General features: G+C 45.3%; 1 protein-coding gene across 5 annotated transcripts in view; it reads left to right on the top strand.

Annotated features, from left to right (window-relative positions):
* CCDC60 (coiled-coil domain containing 60) overlaps positions 1 to 16,611 on the top strand; it is a 206,499-nt gene that overhangs the window by 134,941 nt on the left and 54,947 nt on the right. For all 5 annotated transcript variants that reach the window (XM_033220422.1, XM_033220421.1, XM_033220424.1 and 2 more), the window contains 2 exons: positions 5,898 to 6,005; positions 15,189 to 15,296. In XM_033220422.1, coding sequence (XP_033076313.1) covers positions 5,898 to 6,005; positions 15,189 to 15,296 — 216 coding nt within the window. The remainder of the gene's footprint in view (positions 1 to 5,897; positions 6,006 to 15,188; positions 15,297 to 16,611) is intronic.

Genomic DNA, 16,611 nt, shown 5'->3' with positions numbered 1-16,611 from the left:
TCCATCAACTGCACCATTTGGCATGGACGAAGTCCTGGGATACTGTGAGCTTGTGCAGACTGAATGAGGCACAAACCAAGGAAGAAAGAAGTGCCAAAGCAGCCAGGGAGGAAATGCAGGGTAGAAAAATGGCCTGCAGCTGTAGCCACTCGCCTGTGAGAGCAGCTGTTGCAACCCTAGCTACACATTAGAATCATGTGGCAAATTTTTCAAAACACCACTGTCCAGGCCAGTTGCATTAGGCTCTCTAATGTACATTAGCTTTTCATACATTATTTTTTTTTTTTATTTAAATAGTTTTTGGGGAACAGGTGGTGCTTGGTTACATGAATAAGTTCTCCAGTGGTGATTTCTGAGATTATGGTACACCCATCACCCAAGTAGTGTACACTGTACCCAATGTGTAGTCTTTTATCCCTCACCCTCCTCCCACTCTTCCCCCGGGAGTCCCCAAAGTCCATTATATCATTCTTATGCCTTTGCATCCTCATAGCTTAGCTCCCACTTATAAGTGAGAATATACGATGTTTGGTTTTCCATTCCTGAGTTACTTCACTTAGAATAATGGTCTCCAACTCCATCCAGGTTGCTGCAAATGCCATTATTCTGTTTCTTTTTATGGCTGAGTAGTATTCCATGGTGTATATATACACCACATTTTCTTTATCCACTCGTTGATTGATGAGCATTTGGATTGGTTCCATATTTTTGCAATTGTGAATTGTGCTGCAATAAACATGCATGTGTAAGTGTCTTTTTCAGACAATGACTTCTTTTCCTCCGGGTAGATACCGAGTAGGGGGATTGCTGGATCAAATGGTAGTTCTGGTTTTCGTTCTTTAAGGAATCTCCATACTGTTTCCCACAGTGTTTGTACTAGTTTACGTTCCGGAAGAAAAGTGCTCAACATCGCTAATTATCAGGGAAATGCAAGTCAAAACCACAACGCAATACCACCTTCCTCCTGCAAAGAACCGCCATAATAAAAAAAAAGTAATAGACGTTGGCTTGGATATTCATAGAATTTTTTTAAGTTCCCCTAAGTGAGTCCAGTGTGAAGCCACGGTTGAGAGCCATTATGCTAAGGCTGCCTTCAGGAATCCAAACTGCCAGGTCATTTGCTGAAAATGAAATGGAAGCCACGACAGACACCCGCTTTCCTCCGCACTATTTCCCAAATTCTGTTCTTCAGAATGTTAATTTAGAGAATGTGAATATGTGCTTCTTATAAACAAGGGTCCTGCCAATGGAATCATATAATATGTGACCCTTCAGTGTCTGGCTTCTTTCACTTATAGTGCATTCGAGGTTCATCCTCGACAGACAGCAGATTGATGGTTGCGGGAGGCTGGGGGCAGGGGGAATGGGAAGTGACCAGATGGGTCTGGGGTCCCCTTTTGGGAGTGATGAAAAGGTTTTGTAACAAGAGGCGATGGTTGTACAACATGGTGCAATGTACTAAATACCACTAAATTCTCCTCTTTAAAACAGTTAATTTTATGTTCTGTGACTTTCATCTTAATACATTTTTTCTTCAGGCTGGGCATGATGGCTCATGCCTATAATCCCAGCACTTAGGGAGGCTGAGGCAGGAAGATCACTTGAGCCCACGAGTTCAAGACCAGCTTGGGCAACATAGAGAGATTCCATCTCTATTTAAGGAAAAAAAGAAAAAGATATATAACTTTTTTCAAAAGGAACAAGGGTTCTTGTCGGTGAGACCTGGGGTATCAAGTCAGAGGAGAACTGGACCTCCTGAAAGCCCAAGGTTCCAGGTGATGGATGAGAACCCAGACTGCAAGACCTCATGGAACTGGTATATTTCCAGTCACCTCCCCCTGAATCATGGCTGTTGGGATCCCAGAATACTGTGGAAAGGGTCTCCTCCTTGACTCCTCATTGGTGTAGACCTTGGGATCAGCACAAATTGTGCCTTCCTGACCGAACTCTATGGCACCCATAGAGTCTGATACTCCTAGTGACAGACTGGCAGCCTTTCCCTGGAATAAAGAGAAGGCATGAACTCACAGCTCTTTTTTCAGGAGCTATGCTCAGATTGACAGGCACACCCAACAAGCACTGGGGAAAGAGGGTGTTTATGAAAGACACTCCTGTGCCTGTTTAAATGACTCGGGTGTAATATTCCACTTGTTTGGATGGAGTTTTTAATCCATGGTCGTAGAATGCAATTCTCCCCTCTCCAATCCATGTTTCAGTGTGTGAGACATGGTTTATTTAAAGTTTAATACGTTTAAATATGCATGAGATCGCTCCTCTTGTAGACTTTGGTCTGGTTGTGTCTTATCTGGTAGGTTCTATGAGCTATACAAGGATGGTTATTAAAATAAAACTGGAAGTCATTATGGCAATGTAGCCATCAAATGCATGGGTGGGAGGGTGTTATAAAGTAGCATTAGGAGATTGTCTGTATCCAGACAGGGTAGTGGTGGTGAAGTCCACAAGCCTTGGAGCCAGTTAGGACTTCCCACATACAACTGTTTAACTTTGAACAGATCCCTGTACCTCTCTGAGTCTCCTTTTCTTCACGTACACAAATAAATGGTACCAAACTCCCGAGCTTAATTAATTATGAGGATTAAATGAAATGATACTTAGCCTAGAGCCTACGTATAAGACCTGCTCAGTAATCGTTCCTACTATGATGCAATAAAGTGAGTTTGAGCTCTCTGAGCCTCAGTTACTTAAAAACCTTAAATGTATGGCTAAAAATCTTAATTTCCATGAAAGCTAAAAAGCCTCTCACATCTAACAGCAATGCTTCTATAGATAAAATTCCTATCACAAAAGTATAAAAAATACAAGTGTTCATTTATAAATACTTTTTAAACAAAGTATTTGATCTCGTGCATCATAAAAGCGAAAGGAATTATTTTCTCCCCTCTGGATCTAAGACCATAGAATACATTGTTTTAGACAAAAATTTTAAGTCTGACAAACTATGCAGGGGAAAAAAAAATCAAGCACGTCCTCAAAGATTTCTGCCTGCAAGCAGTCTTTCCCACTGTGCTCGGTGACCTCATTTTTCAGCTGCAGATTCAGCTGAAAAGGTGGGGGGATAAATGACGGGTAGAATTTGTTTTATTATTGTGGCTGAGAGAAGACATAAAACCAGAGATTAGGAATGTAAAAGCTGGGTTAATTTCCACATATCCTAAACCACTGGAAGCATGGTTGAGCCAGTAAGAAAAGGTCACAGCAATGTATTTGCTTGTGGTTTTCTCAGCTCTAGGGTTGAATAGTCAGTGGAAGTGAACATTGAAGGACCTAGATTCTGGTCCTAATTTGTGTTAACTCTGTGATCCCAGAATTATTCTCAAATTCCCAGGAGGAAGGTATACCCCTAACTTGTGTCCCAGCATCATCTCCACTGGCCCCCTCCATCCCATTCCCCATGCTAAGCCCCAAGCTAAGTGATCTTTTCAAAATATAAATTGCACGCAGCTTAACACCCTCCATGGTTGCCATTCCTTGCAGGGTAAACACAAAAGTCTGAGCAGGGGTTCCAAGGCCCTGGATGGTCTAGCCTGTGGTTTGCCTCTCCAGCCCCAGCTCATAGCCTCCTCTTACTCCCTCTAACCCAGCCCCACTCTCCTACTTTCTTAGTCATGACATGGCCTCCTCTACAGAGTCTTTACACATGCTGTTCTTTCTGGCTGGAAGGTCTTTCCTTCCTCCATTTACCCAGTTAATTTCCATTCAACCTTCAGATTTCAGCTCAATATTTACTTCTGCTACAGTTACTATCACCATGAACACCTACTCTAAAACTTATTAACTCAAGATAATCAGAACTGCTTTCTCTCATAAATCTGCAATTTGAGTAAGGCTCAGAGGGGCAGCTCAAAGGACCCATTTCCAAGACAGCTCACTCACATGGGTGGCAAGTTATACTTGGCTGTCAGTTCGTGAACTCGGTTCCTTTCCCTGTGGGCCTCCTCACAGGCTGCCAGCTTCCCCACAGCATGGCAGCTGAATACTGAGTGAGCATCCCAGGACACAGGGAGGAGAGGTTGCCAGTTCCTGGTGCCCAGAATCACATTACTTCTGGCACATTCTATTAGGTCAGCTGGTCACAGAGCCAAATGAACATAGACCTACCTCTCGATTGGAGAAGTTTCAAAGAATTTGGGGGACATGTTTTGAAATTTCCACAACTTCCTCAAGGAAGTATAGTATTCCCTGGCTTCCATTTCAGTCAAATTTACTATTCTAGGCTATTAAAGCACTTTCTCTTGGAACACTTACCACAACTGTGTGTTTGGTTATGCCCATCTCCCCGACTAGACTCTAAACTTCAGAAGAGGAGAGGCTGGATCTGTTTCATGCATTGCTGTATTGGCAAGCCCCCAGCTCAGAGATGAGGTTCAATAATTATTGGTAGAAATGAATGAATCAAGGAACCTGTCAATGATCCAATCAATGAAAGTACTTAGACTGCGGCTCAGAAACTAAAAGGCCTTCAGGTAACAGGCAGATGGCATGAATTAGAAAGAAAGGCAGTGTGTGAGAACCAGGGATGATTGTGTTTGGGGTAACTCAGGAAGCACACACCTCATTCAAAGCTGTCTGTGGCCCATCATTCTTGTCAGTGGAAACACAGGCCCCGAGTGGCCAGAGCTTTCAATTTTTTGAAGGCCAAAGTTTTTCCATTTTATGTGACATCTCCCAATTTTAAAATATAGACAATTGATTCAATTACACACACACACACACAGAGAGAGAGAGACAGAGAGAGAGAGAGACAGAGAGAGAGACAGAGAGAGAAAAAAAAAGAGTGGATTAATTAAAATATGTCTGTGGGCTGAATTTGGCCATGGACAAAAATATATATACCATACAAACAAGTGCGATGTCTCATGCCTGTAATCCCAGCACTTTGGGAGGCCAAGGCAGGTGGATCACTTGAGGATAGGAGTTCAAGACCAGCCTGGCCAACACAGCAAAACCCCATCTCTACTTAAGAAATATAAAAAATTAGCCAGGCATGGTGGCACATGCCTGTAATCCCAGCTACTCAGGAGGCTGAGGCACGAGAATCACTTGAACCTAGGAGGCAGAGGTTGCAGTGAGCCAAGATCACACCACTACACTCCAGCCTGGGTGACAGTGAGATTCTCTCTCAAACTATATATATCATATGGTTCAAGCATGACAACAACCCCCCCCAAAAAAACCCTATTTTCTATAATGGAAATGATTTGCTCTGCTGTAATGGTGGAAGAAAAAACACCTAAATATAGTATTAAATTGCTATTTACAGAACACAGCTGGAAGTATACCTTATCTGGCCCTTGAAGCAAATATTTCCAACCCTAGTGTAATATACAAGTATACCACATGATTTATCTTGTTTATTCTCTTGGCTCTTCTAGCAGATTATATACTCCATGAGGGCAGTGACTGCTTTTTTTTTTCTTTTTGAGATGGAGTCTCGCTCTGTCACCCAGGCTGGAGTGCGATGGCGCGATCTCAGCTCACTGCAACCTCTGCCTCCCGCGTTCAAGCGATTCTCCTGCCTCAGCCTCCCGAGTAGCTGGGACTACAGGTGCCCACCACCATGCCCAGCTGTTTTTGTATTTTTAGTAGAGATGGGGTTTCACCCTGTTAGCCAGGATGGTCTCAATCTCCTGATCGCCTCGGCCTCCCAAAGTGCTGGGATTACAGGGAGTGAGCCACTGCACCTGACTGAGGGCAGGGACTTTTATATGCTCTGTTAAGGAACTGCATCTGAAACCCTCATCCCTCCAGCAGGAATTATTTGCCTGATACACAGTAAGTGCCCAGTTATATCTGCCAAATAGACCGTAGCAAGAGAAGAAGGTGTTCAAAGCTACTTATCATTGTTCACTTTGTTTCTCTGTCTGCTTGTCCTTCAGCACATACGATGATGAGAAGCCGAAGATGCTGGGAGCTAGAGTCACACATCGCCCGTTCACTCCCGTCCACAGCTGCATCATTTCTCCCTCGCTACCCGAGGCTCACGTGTAAGCAGTCTCACCTCTGGCTCATTTGCTTTGCTAGCTTATAAATTGAAGCCGAACTGAAATGACTCAACGAGCTGTCATGTCGGGAGCTGTTCCTTTGTCCTCTTGAAAGGGACATGGAGCCTGGAGCTGGCAAAGCTATTTGGCATATAAAAATAACAGAAAGTAGACACAGTGGTCTACAGCTAAGTGGCAAATCAGCTGGGACTGAGTCATTTCAATTCTTACCAAGCCAGACGCTCTAATGTCAAATAGTCTGCAAAGCCTGATAAAAATCTGTCTACAGCCCTCGTCGAGTGTGTGTGAGAACATCTCAGCCTGTGCTCAGGGGACACGTTTTCCCCAAGATTCAAGGAGCTGTTTCCTGGAGAAGCCCCTCCAGTTTTCTGACCCGAGGCATGAACTCATCATTGCATGGTGCAACAGGAGCTAATCATCCTTCCAAAGAACACTCTTGCTTTCTAAAATCTGGACATCTTGTTCCCCTTGTGTCTGTTCCAAATCTCAAGCCCAACTTTTTCTTTTTCACCAGTTAGCACTTTTCAGCTGGAAGATTTCAGGCACAGGGATACATGCTTTTGACTTTAGGGCAGGGCTTTTCAGCCTTGACACGGCTGACATTTTGAGAGAAATAATTAATTCTTTGTTGTGAAAGGCTGTCCTGTGTATTGTAGGATGTTTAGCCACATCCATGGCCTCTACCCACTAGATACCAGTGGTGACAACCAAAAATGTCTCCAGACATTACCAAATGTCCCCTGGGAGCAAAAGTGCATGAGCCCCCACCCCACATCACACACACACACACACACACAGAGACACACACACTCCACGTTGAGAACCACCGCTTTAGGGCAATGGATTCATGTAGAGCTGTGATACAATGATTACAGACTTCTCTGTCTGCTCATTTGTCAAATATTTATTAGGCTCCTACAGTGTTCACAGTGATAATGGCCACTCCTCATCACTCTGTAGCATTATCTCACTCAGTCCTCTCAGCCTCCCTGTTGTGTAGGTGTATCATCATCCTCTCTGCAGATGGGAAAGCAGAAGCCCAGAGACATATACTCACCTATTCAAGGTCACAGAGGTCAGTGTGTTGCTGAGTCAGGTTGGTCTGACTGCAAAGCCCAAGCTTTCATCACCACACACTACCTAGAACATATATCCCAAAGCCTTGCCTTTAAGGAGCTCATAATATATTTAGCAAACCAAGTTTCCTATACGTGAAGAGTAAAAGAATGCAAGAGTGAAATCATAAGATAAGATGGCAAACAAAAGAAAATCACTAATAAGTACTTAGTTCATGAATGGAAGATGCAAAAGCCATCACCAACACCATCATCATCATCACCATCATCCTCACCACCATCATCCTCATCCTCACCATCATCATCACCATCATCACCATCATCCTCACCACCACCATCACCACCATCATCATCACCATCACCATCATCACCATCATCTTCACCACTATCATCCTCACCACCATCATCATAACCATCATCCTCATCACCATCATCATCGCCATCATCATCCTCACCACCATCATCCTCATCACCATCATCCTCACCACCATCATCATCATCCTCACCACCATCATCATAACCATCATCCTCACCATCATCATCCTCACCACCATCAACATCACCATCATCCTCACCACCACCATCATCACCATCATCCTCATCACCACCATCATCATCACCATCATAATTATCACCATCATCCTCATCACTATCATCATCACATTGTGTCGGACACATCCTTATCCCTCCCTAATATTTCAGTCATTAATAAGCCCCATCCCACTCCACGCCATCGCACTGTCCTCCTACCTCTCTTTGATTGGTATTGTGATTATAACATTCCAGCTGGCAGCCTAAGCTTGATGTTCTTAAAGCATTTCCTTGCAAAAATAGGCCTTGCAACTTCTCATGATGTCTCTTGAATACACTTGCACTTCTGCCCATCTCTCCCATGGACAAGCCTTCTGAAACCAATTGGTATAGAACCAATGGGCTTTCACTTGCATCTGAATCATCTGGGGGTAGGGGGAGAGCAGGGAGGAAGTGTTTCTGAGAATGCATATCCCTGAGTCCCATCCACAATTTATTTGGTCTGAGCCATTGAGGCTTACTTAAATCAGCTATGAAGTGATGGGGAGAGTTTCTTACCCATCTTCTGTCAGTGTCAGATGGGAAAACTAAAGCCCAGAAAGGGGGAAGAACTTGCCCAAAGTCTCACAACAGGGTTTTTTTTTTTTTATTTTTTATTGCCATAGGTTATTGGAGAACAGGTGGTGTTTGGTTACATAAGTTCTTTAGTGGTGATTTGTGAGATTTTGGTGCACCCATCACCTGGACATACACATTGCACCCAGTTTGTAGTCTTTCATCCCTCACCTCCTTCCCACCCTTCCCCCTTGAGTCCCCAAAGTCCATTGTGTCATTCTTATGCCTTTGCATCCCCATATCTTAGCTCCTACTTATGAGTGAGAATATATTGTTTGGTTTTCCATTCCTGAGTTACTTCACTTAGAATAATAGTCTTCAACCTCATCCAGATTGCTGCAAATACCATTAATTCACTCATTTTTATGGATGAGTAGTATTCCATCATATATATATATATATATATATATTATATATATATATATGCCACAGTTTCTTTATCCACTCGTTGATTAATGGCCATTTGGGTTGGTTCCACATTTTTGTAATTGCAAAATCACAACAGGAATCTTGATCTCCTGTCAGCTAAGTCAGATCTTTATAATAGGTTTGTTACATAGGCTATATTATTATTATTATTATTATTATTATTGAGGTAGATGTGGTTCATATTTGTATTAGACCAGAGGTCGGCAAACTTTTCCTTAAAGGGCCAGACAGTAAAAATTTTAGCCTTTGCTGACCAGGTGGTCTCCCTTGCAACCACTTAACTTTGCTGTTGTAGCATGAAAACTACAATGGATGTGGCTATGTTCCAATAAAGTTTTATTTACAAAACCAAAGTGGCAGGCTCACTGGCTGTAGTTTGCTGTAGACCCTGTCCAGCACTGAAGGCTGCCTTTTCTTATCCTCAGCTGTTCAAAGGCTCTGGCTGCATTTGGTGACTGTATAGTAAGCTATGGCTGTATTACAGATCACCTCAACATGGAGTGGCTTCAAACAACAATTTAGTATTGCCCCCAAGTCTACATGTCAATAGGGTGTTTCTGCTGGTCAGGCTGACTCAGCTAATCTTGGCTGGATGTGCTTATGTGTCTACACCCAGCTGATGGGTGAGCTGGAGGTTGGCTGATCTCGAATGGCCTCACTCACAAGTCTGTTGGTTGGTGGCCAGGGTGACATGGGTGAGATGCTGAATGTCTCTCAACACCCAGCAAGCAAACTCAGACTTGTTCACATGGCAAGCAGAAAGGGTTCCAAGAACAAGATCCTAAGTACCCAAAGCCCCTTGAGGTCAATGATGGTGATGATGATGGTGCTGATGACGATTATTGCATTTTCCATCTGTGAACTGGGCTCAGAATGACCACAGTTACCCTCTCACCACATTCCACTGGCCAAAGCAAGTCACCAGGCCAGTCTAGCTACAAGGAGTGTGGGGAAAGACTTCCCTTCTTGATGGGGGGAAGCAGCAAAGTCACATCTCAAAGTGTGCAAAACAGAGAGGGATGGCGCTGTTGTAATCAGTCTACCAAAAGGCACCAGGGCCGGCCCTGCCTGGTGATTCCTGAATTCTCAGTTGTCACATCAGCCAATGCAGATTAGAGTCTGGTCAGTCCCCTCAATCCCTGTGTGATTGATCCCCAAAGTGGCTGATAATTCCAAATCGACTGTGTAGGGATCAATTCAATCATGTAACAAGAGACCGACCTTTACCTTTAAAAAGGGAAGGGGGTGGTCTCTAGGAATGAGAAACAGCCACTCGTTTTTCCCTCTTAGATGGCTGGGCTGTGCCCCACAGCCTTTAATGAGTGACTGGGCAGCAAGTGCAATGCCTGCAACCTGTGTCCAGATTTGCCCTTGGCAATCAGCATGGGGTGCTTGGAATGGCTTTGAATGCATTTTCCAATTTCTCTTAGTAAAAGAAAAAAAAATGTCTTCTTCTCAGAGATGTTTATGCCCACTGGGATTCTGACTGGTACAGCAGTTTTAATAGAGTGAGCTATTCAGGTGTGCTGACCACTGGCACTCGCCCGGAGTTCTGAGCTCAGGGACTTCGGAAGCAGGCTTTGTGTATCCCCGTTCAGCATTTTCACCTCCTACGCCCTGCATTTAAAAAAGCAAATGTTCTCTCTTTTAATTTGATAAAATCCAAGATACTATGCTATGACCTGACACATGATCATTATGAGAAAAGACCGATTTCTATCAAGCATGCTTCTGGGGACTTTTTTTTCACTGCAGATTCGACGCGCAATCATCAGGTTTAGGGCACTTTTTATAAATGGAGAAAAAGGGCCAGATCTATCAGATGAAACCCTATTCTGATAAAAAGGGAGTCTCTACCCTCTAACAAGGGACAACATCCACACTGTCATTAAGAGCATGAATTCGGAAGCCAGACTGCCTAGGCTCACATTCCAGCTCTGCCATTTGCTGTCTTTTGTGACCTTGGATAAGTCACATGGCCCTTTATGCCCCAGTGTCCTCATCTGCAAAACGGGGATAATAATAGTACCTTCTTCACGGGATTTTATAAGAATGAAATTAGTTAATGGATATTGGGCACTTAAAACAGTGTCTGGCATACAGTAAGGACTCTTACGGGAAGTATTCACCATTACTACTACTTTGTCGTTCTGTTGTTGTTGTTTTTGTTACTACTGTTTATTATCTCAGTGGTTCTGTATATAAGAATTGTGCTCAAGGTGCAGTGGCTCATGTCTGTAATCCCAGCACTTTGGGAAACCGAGGCATTGAGCCCAGGAGTTTGAGACCAGTCTGGGCAACATGGCAAAACTCCATCTCTACAAAATACAAAAACCATCTGGGCAGGTGGCACATGCCTGTAGTCCCAGCTACTCAGGAGACTGAAGTAGGAGGATCGCTTGTGGCCAGGATGCAGAGGCTGCAGTGAGCCAAGATCACACCACTGCACTCCATCCTGGGCAACAGAGTGAGACCCTGTCTCAAAAAAAAAAAAAAAAAAGAAAAGAAAAGAAAAAAAAGGAATTGTGCTCAAGTTATCAGTTCAGAAAATACCAGATCTGAACCAATTCATTCCCACCATTTTCCATCAGTAACTGGAAATCTATTGAGCCTACTCTGTGCTCAGCACAGAGCACCCTGTGGTGGACAAGACTGCAGGTTGTAGGCTCAAGGGCTGGAGAGTCCAGTAAACAGGTAGTTACAGTAGAGCACGAACCCAAAGGTGAGGACAAGGAGGACACATTGTAGGGATGGGGATTCTTTAGAACCTCCTTAGAGTGAGCCCAGCCCAGACCTCCAGCAATCAAGGAAGGCTTCTGGATGGAGATGAGAGCTGAAGCCTAATCACTGAGAGTTGAGGAACATGTATCAGGAGCAGTGCTAAGCATGTCACCTCACCCTCACTCTCACCTTTTAAGAGAGGTACTGCAATTACCTCCATTTTACAGATGAGAAAACTGAGGCTCAAAGAAGTTAAGTAATTTGGCCAAGGCCACAGGGCCAGTACATGGCAAACCTAGAAGTTTAACCTGGACAGTGCAAAGAGCGAGCATGCTGAGCTTGAGCGACTGAGTGGATTTTTGCCAGGCGGCAGATGGTAGCACAAGGAACAGGCGGGGCAACTCAAGGCTGGAGAGGCGGACGGGGCCTCATGTGTGTCAGAGCATTAGTTTGCTGGGGCTGCCACAGTAAACTACTAGACTGGGTGACTTAAAGAACAGAAATGTATTTTCTCACAGTTCTGGAGGCTGACAGCCCAAGATCAAGGTGCTGTCAGGGTTGGTTTCTCCCAACCCTCTCGAGGTTGGAGGATGGCTCTCTCCCTCTCTTCTCTGCATCCTCACATGGTCTTTTCCTCAGTGCTCGCAGCCTTGGTGTCTCTTTGTGTGTCCAAATTTCCTCCTCTTATAAGGACACCGGTCAGATTAGATTAGGGACCACCATAATGGCTTCATTTTTCAGTGAAGCCCCTCTTTAAGGTGCCATCTACAAACACGGTCACACCCTGAGGTACAGGGGTTAGAGCTTCAACAAATGAATCTGGGATGGCCACAATTCAGCCGATTACAAATTCTTTAGGAAGTTTGAAGATTTTAAGCAAGAGAGGGAGAGGGTCAGGTTTGCATCTGTTCTTGTCATCTGCAGAAATGAATCTGATGCTCACATGCCCCACATCCCCTCCACCACCTTGTGACCAAGTAGACCCCATCTCACCAATTCACTTCCTTTGTTTATTTCCCTCCCCACCCCATATATCCCAAAGCCCAGGTCTGCAGGGGCTCCAAGTTGCAAAACAGAAGAACCCATAGGCCTCTGCCCCGGCCTCTCGCAACCTGCTAGGGTTATGGGGAGGGTGTAGTGAGGTGCTCATGGCCCACTGCCAGGCATGTGGCACAGCTAGCTGCTGCCATTGCTAAATGCTGGACAGGTCCTATGTGCCCAGACCTACCAAAATGCTGTCACCTGTAGGGCCCAAAAAGGTGTTAAGAGAGAAGAAAGAGACAGTAATTAGAAAGGGGTCAGGTGCAATAGCTCATACCCATACTCCCGGAGCTTTGGGAGGCAAAGGCAGGAGGATCGCTGGAGGCCAGGAGTTTGACACAAGCCTGGGCAACATAGGAAGGCCCCATCTCTACAAAAAAAAAAAAAAAAATTAAAAATTGGCTGGGCATGGTGATGCGTGTCTGCAGTCCCAGCTACTCTGGAAACTGAGGCAGGAGGATCACTTGAGCCCAGGAGTTGGAGGCTGCAGTCTGGTGATAGAATGAGAGCCTGTCTCTTAAAAAAAGTCTTATTTAATAAAAAAAAGGAAAAGACTGTGGGCTTACAAGTCCCTCAAATTAGAAGTAAAGGAATGGTAGGCGCTTAGTAAATAATTTGTGGAAGGAAAAGACTCCAGGGAAGAAAGGAAAGAGTTTCTCACCGTAGTTTTCCAAAGACCTGGTGGATACAGTCACCCTAGTACACAGAGGTGAGGGGGTGGGGCAGGGCAGGGCTGCCTGCTTCAAGCTGAGCGAAATGCCTGCCTCTCAAGGGATTAGCCGGGATAACCCTGGGCCAGCTCCACGCTTGAGCCCAGGGATTGGGTATCACCTTCTGAAGTGGTGCCTTCCTGGAAACAGAGAGCAGAGATACCTTCCTGCCCCTGAAAACACCAGGCCTAGGAACCCTGGGGAGTGTTGATGAGGGCAGGATGCAGTTTCAGAGAAGAGCAATTACACAGCTTCTTAATGGAGGCATCTGGCCCATTAGCGCAAGAGGAGAAATCTTGCAGGGAGAGGGGTGGCTGGCCAGGACTCCACCTTGTTTCCAGGAAAAAGGCAGGCAGCAGGTTAACCCTCTCCTGACCTCGCTCTCAGGGTGCCCACTGCATCGGCTCCATCAGCACCTCCTCAGAGTCCAGGCCCGTGAGAGCACAGACGTGGAGTCAAACTGACACTGGTTCAAATTCTCACTAATCCTAGCAGTGTGACCTCAAGTCACTCATTGCCCCTCTCTGAGCCTCCCATCCCCCATTGTAAAGAGGAGGTGGGGGCGGTATATTACCTATAGGGTTGTTGTGAGCTTTTTTTTTTTCTCCGAGATGAAGTCTTGCTCTGTCACCCAGGCTGGAGTGCAGTGGCGTGATTTCGGCTCACTGCCACCTCCGCCTTCCAGGCTCAAGCAATTCTCCTGCCTTAACCTCCTGAGTAGCTGGGATTACAGGCACCCGCCACCACAACCAGCTAATTTTTGTATTTTTAGTAGAGATGGGGGTTTCACCATGTTGGCCAGGCTGGTCTTGAACTCCTGACCTAGTCATCGGCCCACCTCAGCTTCCCAAAGTGCTGGGATTACAGGTGGGAGCCACTGTGCCCGGCCTCATTGTGCGCTTTAAATGATACTGAGAACCATCTCAGTCACCAACAAGCTCTGTGACCTTCAGCAAAGTGATTGCACCCCTCTGAGCCTCAGTTTCCACTTCTCTAAAATGTGCATAATAATTCATACTCCAGCAGGTTGTTGGAAGAATTAAATAATGTGTATAAAACGCCCCTGTCAATACCTGCCCCCTTGTAGGTGTTTAATACAAGGTATCCAAAAAATCAGAAAAAGTAAGTGAAACATATGTGGTTGTTGTTGTTGAAGACAGTCTCACTCTGTCACCCAGGCTGGCAGGCAGTGGCATGACCTTGGCTCACTACTGCCTTGACCGCCCTGGCTCAAGCGATCCTCTTACCTCAGCCTCCCAAGTAGCAGGGATCACAGGTACATGCCACCACACCCAGCTCATTTTTGTATTTTTTGTACGCGGGTCTCGAACTCCTGAGCTCAAGCAACCCAGCCTCCCAAAGTGCTGGGATCACACACATGCACCATCATTCCCAGCCTGAGACGTATTTGTAAACAGTGTTTCAGTGAACATTTGCAAGTGGTACGCTCTATGTGTTTTTCTTCAAAACCCAGCTACATTTTCAGGCAAAGGACTCATAAATGTAAAGCAATGCATCCAATTTTTAATCTAGGGGGGAAAGAACAATTAACACACCAATTTCCCTGTTACGCTGTTTCCAGACTTTTTACACACTCTTATTTATTGTACTTTTATCAGATTAACAATTGGACATACATAGGATGCTGATTCCCTTGAAGCCTCTCATTTGCCTGAGTCAAGACTTCCAGCTGGGGGACCCTTCCTTGTTTCTCTCCCTGCTATTTATACAAATTCTCAGTAACTGGCATTGGATAATCTCATTCCAAATGGGCTCTATCACCTACTGGCCTGGTGACCTGGCACAACTTCCTTAAGTCCTGCGAGCCTCTGATTCCTCATCTGTAAAATGGGCTAAAGAATATCTCATGGGCCCATCGCAAAGGCCAAATGAGATGATACATGCAAAATACTTACGCATGCCTGGAGCATGGTGCCCACTCCCTCACTGGGAGCAAGTACCACTACTATTTTGATGGCTATTTTTGCGAAGAATGTTGTTCTAACAGGATCCCACTGTGTTCCCTCTCTCTGTCTTTGCAGCGAGCCCCTCTTCCGCCAGCTCTGTGCTCTCCACTGGCTTCTGGAGGCCCTGACTATTGACCACACCCACCACACCATGAAGCCTGTGATCACCTGTTGGAACCCAAAGTATGCCTCAGCCCTTCACCTTGTCTCAGACTAGCAGTAGGCTGGGCAGTGGGGAAGAGATTCCTGTATGTTCTTCCACTCCCTTTGCTGTTTTGGTGGGTAGGCTGTTTTAGGAGCTCTTCTATGTGCTGTGTGGGATCTGAACAGGGGAGAACTAGAGACAGCTTATGCAGATTCATGGGAGCCTGTTGTGTGCATCTCCTTCCCACATCTCTTCCCAACTCCACATTCAGTGACATCACAAGGTAGCTTGAAATCAGCCAGCCACATGGGAGTATTTACACCACAGAAATTGGCAAGCTCTGGAAGCACATCACTGGATCCACAGCTCGACTGTTCTCCAACTCTCTTCTTGGACTGTGTCTCCCTAACACTAATACTAGTCTTCTTCCTTTCCCTCCTCCTTTCCCTCCCTTTTAATCTTTCTTTTCTTTTTGTTTTTACTTTTATCCTTTCTTTCAAGGTTGTCTTTTGTTTTGCTTTGGTCTTTTTGTTGTTTAATTTACATTGGTGGCTACTTCTCCACTTGGATCCAAGGGAATATTTGGTATTCGGTTCCCTGGAGCCACTCGGTTTGTACAGGCAGAAGCTCCAGAACATGTTGTCTAGGTCAAGAGAAGCGTTAGGTGTCCCCACCAGAAGAGAGAGCTCATGCAAAAGCTTGGAAGCCACTGTTGCAGGAACAGCATTGTACACACAGGGCAGAACAAAGAACAGACAGGCATGTAAAGGCATTGGTTCTTTAAGAAGAGTCAGGTTGTTCGCAAGAAGGGGACAAACAAAAGTAAGAACCCTGACTTGAAGAATCAGATTTTCCCTGTGAAAATAACAGGCTGAGTTAAATAAAATAGTTCCCCACTCCCGGTGCTAACCCATGCCCACTCATAGTCCTGCCTCCCAGGCGGATCCAGTCTTCCTCTTCCCAAACCCTGAGTCTTTTTTTTTTTTTTTTTTTGATGGAGTCTCGCTCTGTTGCCAGGCCAGAGTGCGGTGACGCAATCTTGGCTCACTGCAACCTCCGTCTCCCAGGTTCAAGCGATTCTCCTACCTCAGCCTCCCAAGTAGCTGGGACTACAGGTGTGCGCCACCATGCCCAGCTAATTTTTGTATTTTTAGTAGAGACAGGGTTTCACCAGGTTAGCCAGGATGGTCTCAATCTCTTGACCTTGTGATCCACCCCCCTGCAGCCTCCCAAAGTATTGGGATTATAGGCGTGAGTCACTGCGCCTGGCCAAACATAAGTCTTAATTAACTCTTTCCTCTTGAAGACATTTATTACCCATCCCCTAGATCTCCTGCACCCCCAAGTCATCTC

The sequence above is a fragment of the Trachypithecus francoisi genome, unplaced genomic scaffold (genome assembly GCF_009764315.1).
Source record: "Trachypithecus francoisi isolate TF-2019V2 unplaced genomic scaffold, Tfra_2.0 Lachesis_group11, whole genome shotgun sequence".
NCBI classification, from domain to species: domain Eukaryota; kingdom Metazoa; phylum Chordata; class Mammalia; order Primates; family Cercopithecidae; genus Trachypithecus; species Trachypithecus francoisi.
This window is presented reverse-complemented; position numbering and strand designations above follow the sequence as displayed.